The 22372-nt window shown below is 42.0% G+C and overlaps 1 protein-coding gene across 3 annotated transcripts in view; it reads left to right on the top strand.

Moving 5' to 3' along the window:
* ppm1bb (protein phosphatase, Mg2+/Mn2+ dependent, 1Bb) overlaps window positions 1-20885 on the top strand; it is a 37823-nt gene extending 16938 nt beyond the window's left edge. For 2 of the 3 annotated variants that reach the window (XM_061907499.1, XM_061907498.1), the window contains 5 exons: window positions 6727-7569; window positions 11919-12036; window positions 12120-12231; window positions 17850-17907; window positions 18411-19558. In XM_061907499.1, the coding sequence (XP_061763483.1) occupies window positions 6739-7569; window positions 11919-12036; window positions 12120-12231; window positions 17850-17907; window positions 18411-18713 (1422 nt within the window). In that variant the 5' untranslated portion in view covers window positions 6727-6738 and the 3' untranslated portion in view covers window positions 18714-19558. Of the gene's footprint in view, window positions 1-6726; window positions 7570-11918; window positions 12037-12119; window positions 12232-17849; window positions 17908-18410; window positions 19559-19862 lie in introns of those variants that run through there. The other variant, XM_061907500.1, reaches the window with a different exon arrangement.
* Window positions 20886-22372: the final 1487 nt, after the last annotated feature.

The following is a 22372-nucleotide window of genomic DNA, read 5'->3' as shown; positions in this document are numbered from 1 at the left end:
AAATATATCGAAGGGTAAAAAAAACAAAAACCTACAATCTTATATGTCATTAAGCTTTAGAACTTTCTTGTAAAAATCTCCTCCCGAGTCTATCCCAGACAACTGCATTTTCAGGCTCGCTCTGGAAACACTCTGTGGAAACGCTCCCCACCCACACTGCTTGGTGCCTCGTCTGAGCAGCTGTGACTTAGGTTACCATAGTAACTAATTAGATGACCATAGTAACTAGTATATCATGCAAAATCGCAGATTCCAACCAGTGAAATACTTTGTATAGTTCAAGACTCACGGTCATTTAAAAACATCACTGCATATCATAATGGCAGCTACAGATTCCATCTTACAGATCTAAAAAATATTATTTGAGAAAGTCCGGCGGGCCAGATTGAAAAGCTTAACGGGCCGCATGCGGCCCCTGGGCGTTAATTTGCCCAGGTCTGAGCTAAACTCTTGTAAGCTTTAGCAGTACAGCATGTCTCAGCTACGATGACTGCCGGGCACCTCGGTGGTTTTGCGCCGTACTGCCCGCTAACAGCTGTAACAAAGGCACATCAAAAGATATTGTCTCAAATTAAATATCGCTTTCTAAAATATACAGGTATTAACTACAACATCGGTATACCGCCCAGCCTTAACAATTGAACTCTGGTAAAAGGTTCCTTCAATGCACAATTACATTTCAGCATTCCCTTTCTGCATTGATGCATGAAGTACATTGGGGAGTGCTTCTCGCCAGTGTTGTCACGCGATAGTGGGACCTCAGGGAGACGAGCAAAGCGGTGTTGTGCAGGCGTCACCTATCGCCGTTTAATAACAGCGTTGCGGTCCTTAACGCACGCCGGTGACCCCATACAAATGAAACAAAGCAGGTGCATCAGCCTGGGAAAAGTTTATTAATGCTGGCCGGCGATGTGTTGAACTTTTTTTTGGAGTACCTGGGTGTCTTGTCCATGAGTGAGAGAAGAGTGGATCATCAGACTGCCGGGCGGACTAGTGTGGTGTCTGATTCGGATCTTGTATCGATTCGTTGTTGTAAAGAAGGAGCTGAGCCGGAAGGCAAAGCTCTCAATTTGCTGGTTGATCTACGTTCCCATCCTCACCTGTTATGGTCATGAGCTTTGAGCTATGACTGAAGAACAAGATCCAGGTACATGCGGCCGAAATGAGTTTCCTCTGTCGGGTGGCCGGCTCTCCCTTAGTGATAGCGTCTGAAGCTCTGTCACCTGGGAGCTGCTCAAAGTAAAGCCGCTGCTCCTAAACATGGAGAGTAGCCAAATGAAGTGGTTGGGGCATCTGGTCAGTATGCACATCCAACCGGCAGGAGGCCACGAGGAAGACCCAGGAAAACGCTGGGGATACTATGACCTGGGAGCGCCTCGGGATACTCTGAACAAAGGGGCTGGCTTCTCTGCTTAGGCTGCTGCTCCCGCGACTCTACCTCAGATAAGCGGAAGAAGATGGATGGATACAAATAAATATCTATTTCGTATATTCTAGTTTTCAAAAATATTTTTTCCATGCCGTTTTCCTCCTAAGACCTCCCTGTTGACTTTGTCAGGTCAACCGGAGTGGATGCTAATTTAGGGCTGGGCGATATATCGATATACTCGATATATCGCGGGTTTGTCACTGTGCGATATAAAAAATGACTATATCCAAGTATACATTCTCACACAGTTGCCTTTAGCTGCGTGCTTTACACTGTATGCGTTTCTCACTCTTGTTTCTTGTCTCTGCTTCAGAGACATAAACCAAGCGCACTTTCTTACATACGTCACATGTGCAACGTCACACACTCCCGCAAAGCAGACAGGTAGCGACATGGTAACGTTAGCTGTGATGCTAACGGTGAGGTGGGGGTGGTAATACGAGAGTGAGAAGGTGCGAATCTGGTAACAAATGAAGGAAGACTTAATTCCCAAGAAAAACAGCACAAAGTCCATCATCTGGCGGTGGTTTGACTTCAAGCGGGAATATCTTCAACATTTACGCAGCAAAAGCGTTGCTGCAAAAAGTAGCAGCACTGCTAATGTAGCATCATTTGAAAAGTCACCCGCTAAAGAATGAAGAGTACTTGAAACTCTGGATGTCAACATCTCTGGCTAGAGCCACGCCAACAAAATACCGAAGCAACTATTTCCAGATCAACACCGTATGATAAAAAGGAAGGAGATAACCTCCGCAGGAACCTATTATGCAGCTCATTTTTATTTGACAGTTATAGAACTATCTTGTTTGACATCATGCACAAAAGTGCACTTTATTTGTATTAAACTATTGTAGTGGCGTTCTGTACAAAAAGTATGCTTTAATTTAGTGTTCTTTTGATATGTCATCTTAGTGACATCATGGACAAAAGTTCACTTGTTTTAAAATGTCTCTGACAATCTTGCACTTTGTTTTGGAAATGACATGAATGTTTGTGCCACTGCTTAATAACTGTTTTATGAATACAGTTTTGGTCAATTGGCTTTGTTGTGGTTTCTCTCTCTGCATGAAAGTGTAAAATGAGCATATATTAATACAGTATGTGGCAAGAATGTTTTAATGTAGACACATAGAATAAGCATACTGCTGTGATTATATGCATCAAGTGTTCATTCAAGGCTAAGGCAAAATTTGGAGATGTGTATCGTGACATGGCCTAAAAATATCGAGGTATTAAAAAAAGACTATCGCCCAGCCCTATGTTAATCCACCTGTTGTTGTTTTTTGCAAATAAGAATCCATAAGAGAACCGACAAAGAAGCCAATTGTTAAAATAGAGAGTGCAATCGTAACTGGAAAGATCTAACCAATCCCATCCCGAAACAACGTCACTTCAAACAAACAGGCCTTTTGGTGCCCGGAAGCATTCCGTTAACTTTGTTTGTGTGCTTTGTTTGTGTGTTTTGAGCGCGCCTCCTTCTCAAGAGCAGCCTCTCACAGCGTTATGTAATCCCCTCCTCGACCGTCCACTTCCCTCTTCAGTCTTTTTTTGGGGGGGCAGGAGCGTGCGTCTGAGCTTTGAGGAGCTTTGAGGTTGGGCAGTGTTGCTTTTGAGCCGCGGTCACATTGTGGGTGACGTAATGAGGGGTTACACGGTCGGTTTGTTTGTTTGTGTGTGTGTGTGTTCTGACAGCAGCTTGTCAAGTTAGGAAGTCAACACCGCGTTTGCATTTTCGTGTCTCCTTTCATAGTCTGGCCGCTGCCACTGCTTTAATGGCCGGATGATGCAATTCCCCTTCTCTCTTCCAGTCTTCAGCGAGAGAGAGTGGTGGGCGGGTGTTGCTGAATGAAGCTAAGCCTGGATGTTTGTACTGCAGGGTGCGTGGTTGCTAAGCAATGGCAGCGTGTTTGTTTTATTTTTAGCCAGAATCACTGCTGGTGAATACAGCAGATTTCTGCGCACTCTCTTCATACACTCACACTTGCAAGCGCACTTTCTTTAGAAAGCAGAAACATCCCGGTGATGTCTCGTGGCGGCTTGTATTCGGGGAGGTTGTCTTGTCACAATCAAGTCACGCAAATATGCAAGGTGGGGCCAACTGTCTCGCCCTGCATGAATTTAAAAGCGGCACAATACTATTTTTAGAGTGTCTCCTCACCACATGTAGACCTGATGACACACGCGCAGACATTTCCCTGGAAGCAGTTGTAGTCACTCTGAGCAGGCTTTTTTTGGGCACATGCCAGCCATGCCGATCTGTGGGAGGTAAAACACCAGCTGGAAGTAAATGCTTTCTGCATCTGATTTCTATTGCTTTTTCTATTAATTCTCATGATTGCTGCAGCGCTTGGCTACTACACACACACCAATGCTGTCCCGATAGCACTATGTTGGTACTGGTACCAAAATGTATTTCGGAACTTTTCAAAATAAAGGGAACCACAAAAAAATTATGTTATTGGCTTTCTTTTTACAAAAATCCTATAGTTGAAGTCATGGAAAAAAGAAATGTCGTTTTTTTTTTCTTCCCGACATCAATAGTTGCTTTGTTGACTCCACCAAAGGTCAGCCGCGGTCTATTTTGACCCGGTTTGTTGTTGCCACGCATTGACCGGATTCTACAAACCCTTTTTCCATATGAGTTGGGAAATTGTGTTGGATGTAAATATGAATGGAATACAATGATTTGCAAATCCTTTTCAACCCATATTCAATTGAATGCACTACAAAGACAAGATATTTGATGTTCAAACTCATAAACTTTTTTTTTTTGCAAATAATTAGAATTTCATGGCTGCAACACGTGCCAAAGTAGTTGGGAAAGGGCATGTTCACCACTGTGTTACATCACATTTTCTATTAACAACACTCAAAAAACGTTTGGGAACTGAGGAAACTAATTGTTGAAGCTTTGAAAGTGGAATTATTTACCATTCTTGCTTGATGTACAGCTTAAGTTGTTCTTGTTGTCGTATTTTACGCTTCATAATGCGCCACACATTTTCAATGGGAGACATGTCTGGACTGCAGGCGGGTAAGGAAAGTACCCACACTCTTTTACTACGAAGCCACGCTGTTTTAACACGTGGCTTGGCATTGTTTTGTTGAAATAAGCAGGGGCGTCCATGATAACGTTGCTTGGATGACAACATATGTTGCTCCAAAACCTGTATGGACCATTCAGCATTTATGGTGCCTTCACAGATGTGTAAGTTACCCATGCCTTGGGCACTAATGCACCCCCATACCATCACAGATGCTGGCTTTTGAACTTTGCGCCTATAAGAATCCGGATGGTTATTTTCCTCTTTGTTCCGGAGGACACCACGTCCACAGTTTCCAAATATAATATGAAATGTGTACTCGTGGGACCACAGAACACTTTTCCACTTTGCATCAGTCCATCTTAGATGAGCTCGGGCCCAGCGGAGCCGGCGGCGTTCCTCTGTGTTGTTGATAAATGGCTTTCGTTTTGCATAGTAGAGTTTTAACTTGCATTTACAGATGTAGCGACCAACTGTAGTTACTGACAGTGGTTTTCTGAAGTGTTCCTCAGCCCATGTGGTGATATCCGTTACACACTGATGTCGGTTTTTGATGCAGTACCGCCTAAGGGATCAAAGGTCCGTAATATCATGGCTTATGTGCAGGTATTTCTCCAGATTCTCTGAAGATGGTAAAATCCCTAAATTGCTTGCAATAGCTTGTTGAAAAATGTTCTAAAAGTTTTTGACAATTTGCTTACAAAGTGGTGACCCTGACCCCATTCTTGTTCGTGAATTACTTAGCATTTCTTGGAAGCGACTTTTATACCCAATCATGGCACCCACCTTGTTCCCAATTAGCCTGCACACCTGTGGGATGTTCCATATAAGTGTTTGATGAGCATTCCTCAACTTTATCAGTATTTATTGCCACCTTTCCAAATTTCTTTGTCACGTGTTGCTGGCATCAAATTCTAAAGTTAATGATTATTTGAAAAAAAAAAATATTTATCAGTTTTAACATCAAATATGTTGTATTTGTAGCATATTCAACTGAATATGGGTTGAAATTTATTTGCAAATCATTGTATTCCCTTTATATTTACATCTAATAAAAGTTCCCAACTCATATGGAAACGGGGTTTGTTGATGCCCGTATCGGCTGTTCAGATTTTCTTTGCCTTATTTGAATTTGACATACATTGATCCTACATTGGTCATATTTAAAGTCTGCTGTCTTGTGACATTTTTCCTGAGTTTATAAACAAACAAAAAAAGACCAGATTTTGTTAGTCTTTAACAAATAATATGTATTGTAGTATCAACTATTACACGACTAGTACTTTGTATTGTTAGTCTATTTGTATATGAGATGGGGGTAGAGGGTAGCGGGGGTGTATATTGTAGCGTCCCGGAAGACTTAGTGCTGCAAGGGGTTCTGGGTATTTGTTCTGTTGTGTTTATGTTGTGTTACTTTGCGGATGTTCTCCCGAAATGTGTTTGTCATTCTTGTTTGGTGTGGGTTCACAATGTGGCGCAAATTTGTAACAGTGTTAAAGTTGGTTATACGGCCACCCTCAGTGTGACCTGTATGGCTGTTGATCAAGTATGCATTGCATTCATTTGTGTGTGTGTGTGAAAAGCCATAGATATTATGTGACTGGGCCGGCACGCAAAGGCAGTGCTTTTTTAAAGGTTTATTGGCGCTCTGTGTACACAGCGGTGATTTAAAAAGTCATACATTTTACTTTTTGAAACAGATACCGATAATTTCCGATATTACATTTTAAAGCATTTATCGGTCGATAATATCGAAAGTCTGATATCATCGGACATCTCTAAAAGATTAATTTACTTTTTTATTGTTAGAAAAAGGGCTGATGATTTATATTCAAGGCTGCCTTACATTGGAGATGAAACACCCAACAGGTGCAACTTTCCCTCTTCTCTCTCCAGCTCTATTTCCTGCCAGGTCCACTAATTGTGTTAGCTCCCCGTGTGTGCGCGGCAAGAGGCTTTAGAGACGGTGTAATCCTCCACCGTGCGCTTCCTCCTCCCGCAGTCCTCGTCTTGTTTTCAGGAACTCTGGCTCCAACCGTGCGTTAAGTCATTAAAAGCACTCCATCACTTATTACACCGTGAAGCAGTTTAGTCCTGCTGAACTGCTGACACACACAAAAATCCCCAGGTGATTTATAGGGGGGGTGGTTTGAACTGATACTTGTGTAATGATTCAAGCATTAAGCAGCTGAACAAGTGATGCCGTCATTGTTTGGTTAAGGTAACTGACCTCTCTCCTTGATTGCGTTTCAGCTGTAGGCAGCAATGGGTGCTTTCCTGGACAAGCCGAAGACGGAGAAGCACAGCGCCCACGGCGAAGGCAATGGCCTGAGCTATGGTCTGAGCTCCATGCAGGGATGGCGGGTGGAGATGGAGGACGCCCACACGGCCGTGGTAGGCCTCCCCCACGGACTCACCGACTGGTCCTTCTTTGCCGTCTACGACGGCCACGCGGGCTCGCGGGTGGCCAACTACTGCTCTGGCCACCTGCTGGAACACATTCTGTCGGGGGGAGCAGAGTTCGGATCCGGGCCGGGCTCCGTAGAAGGCGTGAAGGACGGCATTCGTGCCGGTTTTCTGAAAATTGACGAGTACATGCGGAGCTTCGCTGACCTGCGGCAGGGCTTGGACCGCAGCGGTTCGACAGCAGTTTGCGTGCTGCTCAGCCCCACCCACCTTTACTTCATAAACTGTGGAGACTCACGGGCCGTGCTGAGCCGAGACAGCAAAGTGGGCTTCTCCACCCAGGACCACAAGCCCTGCAACCCGCGCGAAAAGGAGCGAATCCAGAATGCCGGAGGCTCGGTCATGATCCAGAGGGTGAATGGCTCCCTGGCCGTATCCCGGGCCCTGGGGGACTATGACTACAAAAGCGTGGATGGTAAAGGTCCTACGGAGCAGCTGGTGAGCCCAGAGCCGGAGGTGTGCGTTCTAGAGCGGGCTGCAGAAGGCGACGAGTTTATTGTGCTGGCGTGCGACGGGATCTGGGACGTCATGTCTAACGAGGAGCTGTGCGACTTTGTGCGCTCGCGACTTCTGGTGTGCGATGACTTGGAGAAAGTTTGTAACTCGGTGGTGGACACCTGCTTGCACAAGGTAAGCTCCTAGTGTTAGTACGTCAGTCTATTGAACGCTCCCATGTACTCTTTCTAGGGCTGGGCATTATGAACTTTTAACGCTCCCATGTACTCTTTCTAGGGCTGGGCATTATGACCTTTTTTTAATATCTCAATATTTTTAGGCCATGTCACGATACACGATATATATCTCAGTATTTTGCCTTAGCCTTGAATTAACACTTGATGCATATAATCACAGCAGTATGATGATTCTATGTGTGTACATGAAAACATTCTTGTTCATACTTCATTAATAAATGCTCAATGTAAACTTTCATGCAGAGAGGGAAATCACAACTAAGTCAATTGACCAAAACTGTGTTTATTAAACAGTTATTAAGCAGTGGTACAAACATTCATGTCATTTCAAAACAGAAAGTGCAAGATGGTCAGATATTTTAAAACCAGCTATGAGTGCACTTTTGTGCATGATGTCACAAAGATGACACATCAAAACAACACTAAACTACTCAGTGGCCTAGTGGTTAGTGTCCTCCCTGAGATCGGTAGGTAGGACTCATTACCTCCCTGCTTGGCACTCAGCATCAAGGGTTGGAATTGGGGGTTAAATCACCATAAATGATTCCCCTCACTTCCCAGGGGGTGATCAAGGGGATGGGTCAAATGCAGAGGACAAATTTCACCACACCTAGAATGTGTGAATCATTGGTACTTTAACTTTTACTTTAAATTAAAGTGCACATTTTCTACAGAACGCCACTACAATAGTTTAAAATAAATAAAGTGCACTTTTGTACATGATGTCACACAAGATATTTCAATAACTGTCAAATAAAAATGAGCTGCATAGTAGGAAATCAAATAGTGTATGTCCTTCGCTATGTGGTACGTTCCTGCGGACGTTATGTCCTTCTGTTGTTGACTATTTGCTTCATACGGTGTTGATGTGGAAATGGTTGCTTCGGCATTTTGTTGGTGTGGCACCGAACGGAGATGTTGACATGCAGCTTTTCAAGCCTTGTTCATTCTCTAGCAGGTGACTTTTCAAATGATGCTACATATTAGCAGTAATGCTACTTTTTGTGGCAGTGCTTTTGCCCCACACTTGAAGCCAAACCACCGCCAGACGATGGACCCCTGCTGTTTTTCTTGGGAATTAATTCTTCCTTCTTTCTCTCGTATTACCTCTCGCACCAAAGCTAACGTTACCCATTCCGCTACCTCTCTGCTCCGCGAGGGCGTATACGAATGTGACGTATGTAAGAAGGTGCGCTTGTTTTATGTCTCTGTGAGAAGGAGAGACGAGAAAGACTGAGAAGAGCCTATAGTGTAATGCCCGCAGCTAAAAGCAACTGCGTGAGAACGTATACTCGAATATCACGATATAGTAATTTTCTATATCGCACAGAGACGAATCCGTGATATATCGCCCAGCCCTAACTCCTTCCCTGAAACTTAAAGGGGAACTGCAATATCTTAAACATTTGCTAATCATTTAAAATCCTTAGGTGAGACAAGCACACAAGTTTTCCTTTTTTAATGTATCCTAACTCGTAAATAAACACTAGCAAGAGTCAGTTAGCAATGGCGGTAATACAGATTCGATCTATAACTCCCAACATTTTATATGCATGCTTTAAGTATATATATAAACAATGTAGTAACAGGCACATTCATAATAACATGTAATTTACGTATTTTGCTAATTTTAGGCATACGGCGGCGCATCAGATTTGCCATTTCCTTCAACAGCTGCTACTACTAATCATGACAGACTTTGAGAGCCAACAATAACCAGAACCTTACATTTTTAAGTCTGAATATACAGAGGACGAGTTATAAGTTTTAGAAGCTGAGTTACAAGCAGATGCAGCAAGTAGCAGCATTGCAAAGTGCTTAACAAGAAATGCAAACTGTGAACATAATAACTTCACTTATCTTACAATGTCTGCTCTCACTCAGATGCCAACTGATGGCATGTTTATATCTTCCTGTGTAAATGAAGAATTACTATTCCTCACAGGTAAAAAAAAAAAGATCTCAAATTAGCATATTTTTGTCTTTCTTTCGATCTTCGGGCTTAAGTTGAATGTCAAGTTGACCGACTTCTCGGTTTATGTGAGAGGCATGATTCATAATCTAGCACAAACTTTTGCCAACTCTGAGGCGATGCCGCATCTCACCAGCTCAGCGTGTCAATATAGCAGCATTAGCTAATTACCTGTCTGTGATCACAGCGTCACTAAAAGTAGTTCCTCTGCTTTAATTGTTATAATAACAATGTTGCAATACTACGTTAAAATGCAGGTCATGACATGTAAATTAAGTTTTGTTGATGTGCTTTTTTAAGTGGCTTTATGTACGCGATGGATGTGTCCCTTTCACTTCATTGTTAGCCACCTCATACTTGCTATTTACTACAATTTAGAATGCATTAAAAAATAAAACGTGTTCTTGTCTTTCATAGGGATTGTGAATGACAGACAAAATTCCCAAAAATAAATGTGGTTCCCCTTGAACTACATTATAAGAGTAGTAATGTCACCAATATTGCCACAGAGATGTTAACTAAGGCTGCACAACGTTGACAATAAACCTAATTGAGATTTTTTTCTTCCAAAGTTCTGATTGCTATTAGTGATTTTATACATATAAATGCGAAAATAACGAGTGAAGGAAGATATTTTACTTTTACTCAGGGTGCCGCACGTTATTAGAACAATATGCAATAATCTACTTTCAAAAATATTTAACTTCATGCAGTAAGATTCAGAGCTTCTGTTTACATCATACTGTACATTTTGTACAGTGTAAATGTAATCATAATATATAATCATATTGCAAGTACCGTATTTTTCGGAGTACAAGTCGCTCCGAAAAATAATAAAGAAGGAAAAAAACATATATAAGTAGCACTGGAGTATTAGTCGGATTTTTGGGGGAAATTTATTTGATAAACCCCAACACCAAGAATAGACATTTGAAAGGCAATTTAAAATAAATAAAGAATAGTGAACAACAGGCTGAATAAGTGTACGTTATATTAGGCATAAATAACCAACTGAGAAGGTGCCTGTTAATGTTAACATAACATATTATGGTAAGAGTCATTCAAATAACTATAACATGTAGAACATGCTATGCGTTTATCAAAGAATCTGTCACTCCTAATCACTAAATCCCATGAAATCTTATACGTCTAGTCTCTTACGTGAATGAACTAAATAATATTATTTGATATTTTACGGTAAGGTGTTGATAATTTCACACATAGGTCGCTCCTGAGTATAAGTCGCACCCCTGGCCAAACTATGAAAAAAAACTGCGACTAATAGTCGGAAAAATACGGTAACCATTTAAAAGGAAAACTTTTATTTCTCGTTACTATAGGATTGTTTATGATTGTACTTTAGTTGGAAGGTAAATAACTTTTAGTTGTCTTGTATTAAAAAAAATGGACTCTGTAGGCGAAATAATAATTTGAATAAATATATAACTAAAAAATGTTCATTTGCCTTTTTTTTTGTTGTTGTTGCCTTTAAGTGATCACAGCATTCTCGCTTGTTTGTCCATGTTGATGGGCTCATATTACCCATTTGGGTTCAAGCTGAAATATTCCCACAACGGGACATTTGGCTTTGTGGTTGTATTTTTTTCCTCATAATTTTTGTTACTTTGCAGAACTTCTCATTAATGAATCGCGAGTAAGGGGGCAACGTCCGTGTTTCTGGTGGGTGGAAGCAAGTGGTCTTTCTCTTTGCCCACTGAGATAAAGATTGTGATTGACTGAAAAGAGGGCTCACTCTAAGAAAAAAAAAAAAAAAAGTAGATTTAAATGAACAATCTAATGGTAAACACTCTGGGGGGGGGGGTGAGACCTCTTTTTCCGTTTGAAGAGGGAGACTGAAAAACACACACTGACTTAGCAATTTATTGGTGCCGGCAAAGTATTTCCACTTCCTTTTTATTTATTGATTAGTGCCCAAGGAGCGAGTGGTGTTACTTATTAGCGTACTGGCTGCTTCCACTGCTGCGCACAGACTTGCTGTTTCCTTAATCACTTTTTGATTGGCCAGGTAGCAAAGGGCACAAGGCTCAACAATTCGTATTGGTGAACATGTCTGTCGCTCAAATGCCTCTGCCTGTTGTGGTTATTTATCGCACTAATAGAAACCTCAATGTCGATTCGATGTTGACTAATTGTGCAGCCCTACTCTCAACGGTTCAAAGTCATGCCTTTTTTAACTGCGAACTTCAGACTATACGACCTTTACTGGTCAAAATATGACTGAACACATTTGCCTACTGCTCTGCATCTTCTCCAGCTATGCAAATGTGATTGTTTGTTTGTCCTTGTCGCTGCAGGGGAGCAGAGACAACATGAGCGTCGTCTTGGTATGTCTACCCGGTGCCCCCAAGATCTCAGAGGAGGCTGTGAAGAAAGAGGAGGAGTTAGACAAATACCTGGAGGCCCGCGTAGAGGGTCCGCAACAGCTCCTCCTGCACCTCACCTGGCTATGATAGCATCCTGCGTTATCTCACCTTCCGTATTTGTCCTTCTTCCAGAGCTGCTTACAAACTTCGGCGAGGCCGGGACCCCCGACCTGGTGACTGTGCTGCAGAGCATCGCCACAGAGAACATCCCCAATCTTCCACCGGGTGGCGGCCTGGTTAGCAAGTAAGCCTGCATGGATCGACGCCATTAAATTACACTCAGGCTGGGCCGATAAAACGATTTCTATATATATCGTGATAGACATGTAATCGATATAAAAAAATAAAGTATATGCGATAAAACCGGAAAGAATAAAGCATTGCTTGGTTGCATGAACAAAGGCTCTCACAGTCTGGTAAGCTAATTAAACAGGAAGTGTCTTTAAACAATAGGCAGAACATATGGAAGTATTATTGTAGCAAATGTTTTTGCAAACTTATGTTTTTGGCCGGTGAGATATTTTTTTATACTCGATATATTGCGGGTTTGTCTCTGCGATATGGAAAATGACTATCGTGATATTCGAGTATACGTTCTCACGCAGTTGCTTTTAGCTGCTGGCATTACACTGCATGCGTTTCCCACTCTTTCTAGTCTTTCCTTCTCATAGAGACGTAAACCAAGCGCACCATTTTACATACGTCACATACTGTCACGTGTGCAACGTCATACGCTCCCGCGGAGCAGACAGGTAGCGACATGGTAACGTTAGCTATGATGCTAATAGTGAGGTGCGGGTGGTAATACGAGAGAAAGAAGGTGTGAATCTGGTAACAAATGGAGGATGAATTAATTCCCAAGAAAAACAGCATGGGATCCATCGTCCGGCAGTGGTTTGGCTTCAAGCGGGAATATGTTTAACATTTATGCGGCAAACTCGTTGCTACAAAAAGTAGCAGCACTGCTAATGTAGCATCATTTGAAAAGTCACCCATTGGAGAATGAAGAGTGCTTGAAACTCTGCATCAACATCTCCGTTCGTTGCCAGACCAACAAAATGCCAAAGCAACTATTTCCAGATCAACACCGTATGAAAAAAAAAGTCAACAACAGAAGGAGATAACGTCCGCAGTAACCTATGATGCAGCTCATTTTTATTTGAGTTATTGAAATATCTTGTGTGACATCATGCATAAAAGTGCACTTTGTGTTTAACTATTGTAGTGGCGTTCTGTACAAAAAGTACGCTTTAATTTAGTGTTGTTTTGATATATCATCTTGGTGACATCATGCACAAAAGTGCACTTAAAGCTTGTTTTAAAATGTCTCTGACAATCTTGCACTTTTTATTTGGAAATTACATGAATTTTTGTGCCAATGCTTAATAACGTTAATACAGTTTTGGTCAATTGACTTAGTTGTGAGTTCCCTCTCTGCATGAAAGTTTAAAATGAGCATATATTAATGCAGTATGAAGAAGAATGTTTTAATGTAGATTAGGGCTGGGCGATATATAGATATAGGCGATACATCGCGGGTTTGTCTCTGTGCGATATAGAAAATGACTATCGTAATATTCTAGTATACGTTCTCACGCAGTTGTTTTTAGCTGCGGGCATTACACTACAGGCTCTCCCCACTCCTTCTTGTGTCTCCTTCTCACAGAGTATAAGTGCAGGTTCTCACATACGTGACATACTGTCATGTCATACGTCACATACGTATACGCCCTCGCCCAGCAGAGAGGTAGTAGCATGGCTAACGTTAGCTGTGATGCTAGCGGAGTGTTGCGAAGGAGCTGGTAACAAATGAAGGAAGAATTAATTCTAAAGAAAAACAGCACGAGGTCCATCGTTCTGGCGGTGGTTCGGCTTCAAGTGGGAATATGTCGAACAGACAACTTTAATTTGTCAAGTGTAGGGCACAAGCGTAGCTACCAAAAATAGCATTACTGCTAATATGTAGCATCATTTGAAAAGTCACCTGCTAATAACTTTTATAAATACAGTTTTTGTAAGTTTACTTGGTTGTGATTTCCTTCTCTGCATGAAAGTTTCAAATGATCATATATTAATGCAGTATGAACAAACATGTTTTAATGTAGACACATAGAATCATCATACTGCTGTGATTATATGCATCGATTGTTCATTCAACGCTAAGGCAAAATACCGAGAAATATATCGTATATCGCGATATGGCCTAAAAATATTGCGATAGTAAAAAAAAAGGCCGTATCGCCCAGCCCTAATGTAGACACATAGAATCATCATGCTGCTGTGATTATATGCATCAAGTGTTCATTCAAGGCTAAGGTAAAATATTGAGATATATATCGTGTATCGTGACATGGCCTAAAAATATCGAGATATTGATAAAAGGCCATATCGCCCAGCCCTAGTGTGTACAAATTTGTGTGTCTGTTTATCAATCAGTGTGTAATCAGATCCGCATACCTGTGTTTTTAGATCCGCGTACGTGTTTTAAGTTGCCTGTCTGTCCCTAAGAAGAAATAACCCTCGAAAGGATGTCTATTTACATGTGATTTTGCAACACTTTTGCCATGTACGATGTGAGCGAGCGCTCCCAGATTTGTGAGTGTTTAATACATTTGCACGCACATTCGGTTGTGCGTGTGCGTAATACAATCTGCGCGTACGTGTCTATGATCTGTGAGAAGCAGGAACCCTCTATTGCCTGTCTTGATTTGATGATTTGAGCGGGCGCAATCAGATTTATAGGAATTTAATACATCTGCACGCACATTCAGAATTGTGTGTAATACAATCTGCATGTGCGTATTTGAGGTGTGCCAACATTTTATATTAAATTTTTTGTGTCCTGTCCAGCTACTCAGGCAACATTTTACCAACCACGAAAAACACCAGGCAATTTAAACTAATCAGTTGGTTTGAATTGAATATTGTCTTCCGGGGTTTGGTTAAATATATGCACAATGGATCGATGGCTTGGTCTGGGATTGGTTATTTTGATAAATCACTCAGAGTTTGCAAACACCAAAGTTCCTTATTATGAGTGAATTGGGAATATAAGCGTGAGAAATATCAAGTGTGGCGTGTAGTTTGAGGAAAGGGTTAATTTGCCTGACTGTCATGCTCAAAACGTGAAGCTTGTCAGCGCTGAGCGAGTGTTTCAAAGTGGTCCGTCGTTGTTGACTTCAATGCAGAATTACATGATCAGGGGCTGCAAGGCACCGACTAGTGGGGAGTAAAAGGAAAGGCAGGGGGAGTTACAGACAGACAACTCGTTTAACTTGTTTAAATCGCTGTACAGACGACAGACAACTGCTCCACGGCAGAAGTGTGGCAAAAGTCACGTGTAAAAAAAGACATCCAATGGAGGGTTCCCGCTTCTCACAGATTATAGATACGTCCACGCAGATAGTTTTGCACGCGTGCACTTATAAATGCGCCCGCACACGTATTACACGCTCACGAATCTGGATGCGCTCGCTCACATCTTACACGGCAAAAGTGTTGCAAAAGTCATGTTTAGGTTAACAGCCTATCAAGCGTTATTTCTGAGTGGGGACAGACAGACAACTTGAAACACGTACGCACATCTGAATACACACACTCGGATTGATAAACAGACACACAAATTAGTACACACGCACGCAAATTGGATTACACACGCACAGATTGAGATACGTGTTTGAAAATACTTTTGCTACAATAATATAACCCCCTGTGAACCGAAAGGGATAAGCGTTAGAAAACAGATGGATGGATGAATACTTCCATAGAACATGCTTAACAGCCAATTGCATAACAGTATCAACTATTAGGTTTGGTTGTGCCGTCTCGCTGTTGATTCTCTGCACGGAGTGATAAAAAGTAAAAATCGATACTGAAGAGAGCGACGAAATTGTCAATAAAACAGGAAACGTCACCCTGACAGTATGGCAGTTTTTTGGACTTTTTCAAACAGTCCATCGTCCTTTGCTGCGCACCTCCTTTTCTTTTCAATCCACGTCCGTTCCCTAATAATTAGGATGTATGGAAACAACAGGTGGATTGATTAATTGAAGGATTTATTTGAAATTTGCATAGGAGAATGTACAGTTTCATGACCGTTCAGATTCACTTGTACAAGGTCAACTATAAGGAAATTATACAAGAAAGTGTGAGTTTAAATTATTTTAAAGTCCTTTGAGACATTTGTGATTTAGGGCTGTATAAGTAAACATTTATACATTGATTGATTGATTGATTTATAAAGTTAGGAACGAAAGTGCAGGACTATAATTAAACAAAATAACAAAATATAACAAATTATTTGGTCTAATAATATTTTATTACTACTACTTAACATCAATTAATTTCCATACTTAAATAAAAATAATGGTACACAGAATACCAAATTCCCTGGTAGTAAACCTGCAAAAAATGGTTCTTTTCAGATTTCTGCATGTTTACATTTTCAGACTATTTTGTTACTTTATTAGGAAATTTCTTACGTCTTCCTCATTTTTGCATCTCAGCTTAAAGAGGTTGTTTAATGATCAATGTGATTTTACAGTGTTTTTTTTACATTGCTTGTGTTCCATGTTTGCGTTGACATTATCTTTCTTTTCTGCCTTGATAGCTGAGAGTATTATAATCAGAGGAAGGTTACATTTTCTCGTGGTCCATATTTTCCATAGGTCATAAAAATGTATTGGTACTAACCAATATAAAAAACTCTTCAGCCATATCCCCCAGTACGGCTGGGCGAAATGGCCTTTTTTTAATATTTAGATATTTTTAGGCCATGTTGCGATACATGATATATATCTCTATATTTAGCCTTAGCCTTGAATGATCACTTTATACATATAATCACAATAAAACATTCTTGTTCATACTGCATTAATATATGCTCATTTTAAACTTTCATACAGAGAAGGAAATCACAACTAAGTCAATTGACCAAAACTGTATTTATTAAACAGTGGCACAAACATTCATGTCATTTCAAAACAGAAAGTGCAAGATTGTCAGAGAGATTTTAAAACAAGTTATTAGTGCGCTTTTGTGCATGATGTCACTAAGATGACATATCAAAACAACACTAAATTAAAGTGCACTTTTTGTACAGAACGCCACTACAATAGTTTAAAACAAAGTGCACTTATGTGTATGTTGTCACACAAGATATTTCAATAACCGTCAAATAAAAATGAGCTGCATAATAGGAAATCTAAAAGTGTTCGTCCTTTGCTGGTAGGTTACTGCGTACATTATCTCCTTTTGTTGATCTGGAAATTTTTGCCTCGGCATTTTGATGGTGTGGACGTGGGGCACCGAACGGAGATGTTGTCATGCGGAGTAAGCACTCTTCATTCTCTAGCAGGGGACTTTTCAAATGATGCTACACATTAGCAGTAATGCTTCTTTTTGTAGCAACGCTTTTGCCCAACACTTGACAAATTACGGTTGTCTGTTTGACATATTCCCACTTGAAGCCAAATCACCGCCAGACGATGGCCCCCCTGCTTGCTGTTTTTCTTGGGAATAATTCTTCCTTCATTTGTTACCTGATTTGCACCTTCACTCTCTCGTATTACCTCTCGCACCACAGCTTACGTTACCCATGCTGCTACCTCCTGCTCCCGAGGGCGTATACGTATGTGACGTATGTAAGAAGGTGCGCTTGCTGTCTGTGAGAACGACAGACAAGAGTGGGAAAAGCCTGTAGTGTAATGCCAGCAGCTAAAAGCAACTGCGTGAGAACGTATGCTCGAATATCACGTTATAGTCATTTTCTATACCGCACAGAGACAAATCCGCGATATATCGCCCAGCCCCATACACAAATATTAGGCCACAAGCGTTAAAAAAAATGTTGGTATGTTGCAGACGCAGCGTGATCGAGGCGGTGTACAACAAGCTGAACCCTCATAAAGAAGAGGAAGGGGTGAGTCTACCTTTTCTAAATGTTTTATTCCCTTCACATCTTAAGCCATACACCCTGATCACAATAGCACACACACCCACCAGCCCACTGTACGTTTGTGTGTTTTTGTATCCATCCGAACCTGTTGGCGTTCCATTGACTGTGTGACACAAATCATGAAAGAGAACATGCCAAGTTGTGTAAACCACGTGTTGCCAAAGTAGTAGCAGTGAAGTCTTTCAGTAGCTTTGAAGGCTCTCTGTGTGGATGTGTATGTTTGTCAAGTCAGTCGGATATTGACTGGCAGGCTTCCTCTTACAGCGAATATGGCAAAAGGTTGAGGGTCGCAGGCTCAGAGGCAGCGTGGCGTTACGTCCACAAGAATGCCTCTGACTCTGTTACACTAGTGTTTGCTAGATATTTGTCACCGTGTTGTTAGGTTTGTGTGTGCGTGTGTGTGTGTGTGAGTGTGTTTGTGTGGGGCGCGTGCCCCCAGAGTCTGACCCCCTGGCGTGTCACCTCAGGCCTGTGCGGGGGGAGAGGAGGAGAATGAGGAGGCAGGTAGCACGGTGGCTCATCTGATGGAGGCGCTGCGCCAGTTCCGCCTGCACCACCGGGGGCAGTACCGAGCGGTGCTGGAGGAGTCCCTGGCCACCTACCAACTGCGTCCCAAGGAAGGTGGCGGCGACGACGACGACGACAATGATTATGACCAGGAGCGGTCCACCTCCCCTGCCTCTCCCCGCTCGCCCCCGCCCTCACCCGTCGCCGCAGAGCCCGACGCCTGCCAGGACGCGCTCGCTCCCGAGTCCGATCCCTCTTTTTAACAGCGCAGCCCTTCTTTACCTCAGAATGTCTTGATTGACCGAGCCCCTCTTCTTCTCCATCACAGACCTCTTTAAACACACTTTTCTTCACTCCATCATAAATATTTCAACAACGCAGGCTGGTCTGCTTGAGTTAAAACACTCCGCCCGGCGAGGACTTCCTGCTCTGCCCCTCCTCCCACTATTTTTTTTGTCGTCGGCCATGTTTTTTTTTTCAACAGGAGCCCACCAGCTAAAGCTGCTAATGCTAAATAGAAGCTTTGCTTAAAAGTATTGTTTTTTTCTGTCTGGCTGCTATTGCCCCCCCCCCCTCCCTTTACCTTGACCTCCAGTGCCCCCCTTTCCCCCCGCCCAACAGTCAGGGCAATTAAGGGTGCTCAGAACAAGATTTTCTTCAGCTTTCTGATTTCGAACATACAGTGTGTGTTTTTTGTGCGAGGTTGTGTGCGTGCGACTGAGCAGGTGACCAATCATTGCTGCTGGGATTATTCTATTGTATAATAACTATTATTAAGAGTTCCAGTATGTTTGAAAATGCCAATTGTGTGTGTGTGTGTGTGTGTGTGTGTGTGTGTGTGCGAGAGTTGGTGGGTGTTTTCCGCAGCACATTTAGGTGGGAACAAAAATCTTAAGATTCAGTGGCAGTTTGAATAAGGGCCCTTCAAAAAGCTAGTGTTGTTATTATTATTATTATTATATGACTGATTTTGGTCATCCAAAGCACTTAGGTAATGCTTAATACTGTATGTGTGTGTGTGTGGTTAGTGGTTACATGGGGCCAAATCAGTCTTGCAAGACGTATACAAAAGTAAAAAGTCCTAGAATAAAAGCAACTTGAGGTACAAGTGCTGTGAATTGTTTGTTGGTGTATGTGTGTCTCACTGTAATCTGCCTTCAATCATCCCCAATCATCATCTCCATCATCATCCTCATTGACGTGCAGGGTCAGTAAATAACACAACCAAATATGAAGAATCGCTATGCTTATTAACTGTTTAAGACCCCGACAGGTGCCGTCATGATGCTCACCCGCCAGGTGAGTCGTAGTCGTCGTCATCTGAGCTTCGGGTTTCTGCTCCTGCAAGTAGTAGCCGAGCAAAGAGAAATAACCCCCGACTCTCCTCGTCTCTTCTTTTTATTTTCATGTAGTGTGCCGGCGAGATGGAAGACCCCTGCTAGCTGTGGCAACCACTCGCATCCCCTCCTGGAGGACGAGGAGGAGGAGGAACAGCGTGTCTTTCCATTGCGTCGATTTCTTTCTCCACTTAAAGGAGGAGGGGTGGGGACTTGTGGTTTGTGTTGGAGTGTATGTCGGTTGTGAATGTGTGTGAAGCGGGGGGGAACGAGGTGAGACTATGGCAACACACACGCCTCAAAGTGGGAGGGGGAGAAAATGTCAAGATTTTATGAACTGAAGCATTGTGACGGTAGAGATAATAATTTTTTTACCGTGTGTTTATTTTTCTTGAATGTGGACGCCTGATTTCACATTGACATGAGGACCGTGTGTTTGTGTAGAATGATGAAGATGGCGCATACAGACTAAGGTTCTTTTCTTGGACTTTTTTTTTCCCCACCAGGGGGTCCTTCTGGCCCCACATCCTAAAGACTTCCCAACACACGCCCCACGCAGCATCACTTCCACCCGTGCACGTACTGTAAGTGATGTCACCTTAGGCAGGCCCCCACTGCATGAGGACATGGACAGTCATTGGTTGACACTGACTTGACACGCCCCCTCCTCGAATGACCCTCTGGACACTGATTGGCTCTCTTGTCTTTGCGTCGTCACAGTGATGATAAACATAACTGAGAGGAAAGGAAGATGATGGACCTAAATCGGGATGGAGGTAGTGTAATATCACTGGTTGGACTTTTTTTTTTCTTTTTGGGCGGGGGGTGTCTGCCATACCCCCTAAGTCACATTTGGAAGTGCACATGGCAGCATGTTTTTTTTTTCGCCCCGCCCTCTGCCCCACCTTCCTAGTTTATTTGTTTTTTTTAAATTTCCAAGAGGTTGTTACTCCTAGCTGCTCGCTTGGTAGAGTGAGTGAAGTTGTTGTTTTAATAATCCAGTTGTTTCTGGTTCTCATGTTTGTATTGCTGTTGTTTGTTTGCACTCACATTTGATTACAGAAAGCGTATATATATGAAATAAAACAGCAAAAACTACCTGCACCGGAGGTCCTTTTCTCCGAAGCGAGACACAAAACGGTGGCGACCTCGCTTAGGTGAGTTGTTTCTCTTCTTGCCTACATTTTGAAAAGACAGCTATTGTTTAGGTCCGTAGTGTGTCAAACTCATTTTAGCTCGGGGGACGCATGGAGGAATATCTACTCCCGAACTGGTAAAGTCCTTGTGTGATAACTCGAAAATACGAACCATTTCAGAGTGTTTTACTTCGGCCCAAAATTGAACAAGCACATTTTGAAAATGTACATATCACAAAGAATCCTAAGTTAGTTGAACATTCTGAGGAAAAAAAACAGGTGCAGTTTTATAACTGCATTGATTTGATTGATTAAAACTTTTATTAGTAGATTGCACAGTTCAGTACATAATCCGTACAATTGACCACTAAATGGTAACACCCGAATAAGTTTTTCAACTTGTTTAAGTCGGGGTCCACGTTAATCAATTCATGGTACAAATATATACTATCAACATAATACAGTCATCACACAAGTTAATCATCATAGTATGTACATTGAATTATTTACATTATTTACAATCCGGGGGGTGGGATGAGGAGCTTTGGTTGATATCAGTCCTTCAGTCATCAACAATTGCATCAACAGAGAAATGTGGACATTGAAACAGTGTAGGTCTTATTTAGTAGGATATGTACAGCCAGCAGAGAACATAGTGAGTTCACATAGCATAAGAACAAGTATATACATTAGAAGTACATTTGAGTTGTTTATAATCCGGGGAGATGGGATGTGAATGGAGGAGGGTATTAGTAAAGTGTTGAAGTTGCCTGGAGGTGTTGTTTTAGAGCGGTTTTGAAGGAATATAGAGATGCACTTACTTTTATACCTGCACCAGTTTTCATTGGAAACTGGGGGCCGGCGAGGTGAGGTTGGGTGAGTATAACCCATTCATTCATTCAAAAACACCATGAAGAGCACTATGGACTTAGACTTTGTGTCTCATTTAAACTGTAAGTCACCATGAATTGATTAACGTGGACCCCGACTTAAACAAGTTGAAAAAGTTATTCGGGTGTTACCATTTAGTGGTCAAGTGTACGGAATATGTACTGTACTGTGCAATCTACTAAAAAAAGTTTCAATCAATCAAAGTCACAGCCTGTCTGGAATTGAACAAAAGAAATAATAAAACCTCTTGGTATCAAATACCTTGTTCGTCATTTCCACATATTATTCCTGTTAGAACTCGACAAACTTTAGAAACCATTCAAGAGGGTTGAGTTACTCCAAGCCTTTTTGGCATCGCTGAGTGTTGATTAAAACAAAACTGTGCGACGCATGAACAATTTCAACAAACCAAACCAATTAACTTAAGAGACTGTATTCCAATCTTTCTTGCCAACCCTCCTGATTTTCCCGGGAGACTCCCGGATTTCAGTGCTTCTCCCAGGGTGACCATTCTCCCGATTTCCACCCGGACAACTACATTGGGGGCGTGCCCTGCAG

The sequence above is a fragment of the Nerophis ophidion genome, linkage group LG08 (assembly GCF_033978795.1).
Source record: "Nerophis ophidion isolate RoL-2023_Sa linkage group LG08, RoL_Noph_v1.0, whole genome shotgun sequence".
Classification (NCBI taxonomy): Eukaryota; Metazoa; Chordata; class Actinopteri; order Syngnathiformes; family Syngnathidae; genus Nerophis; species Nerophis ophidion.
This window is presented reverse-complemented; position numbering and strand designations above follow the sequence as displayed.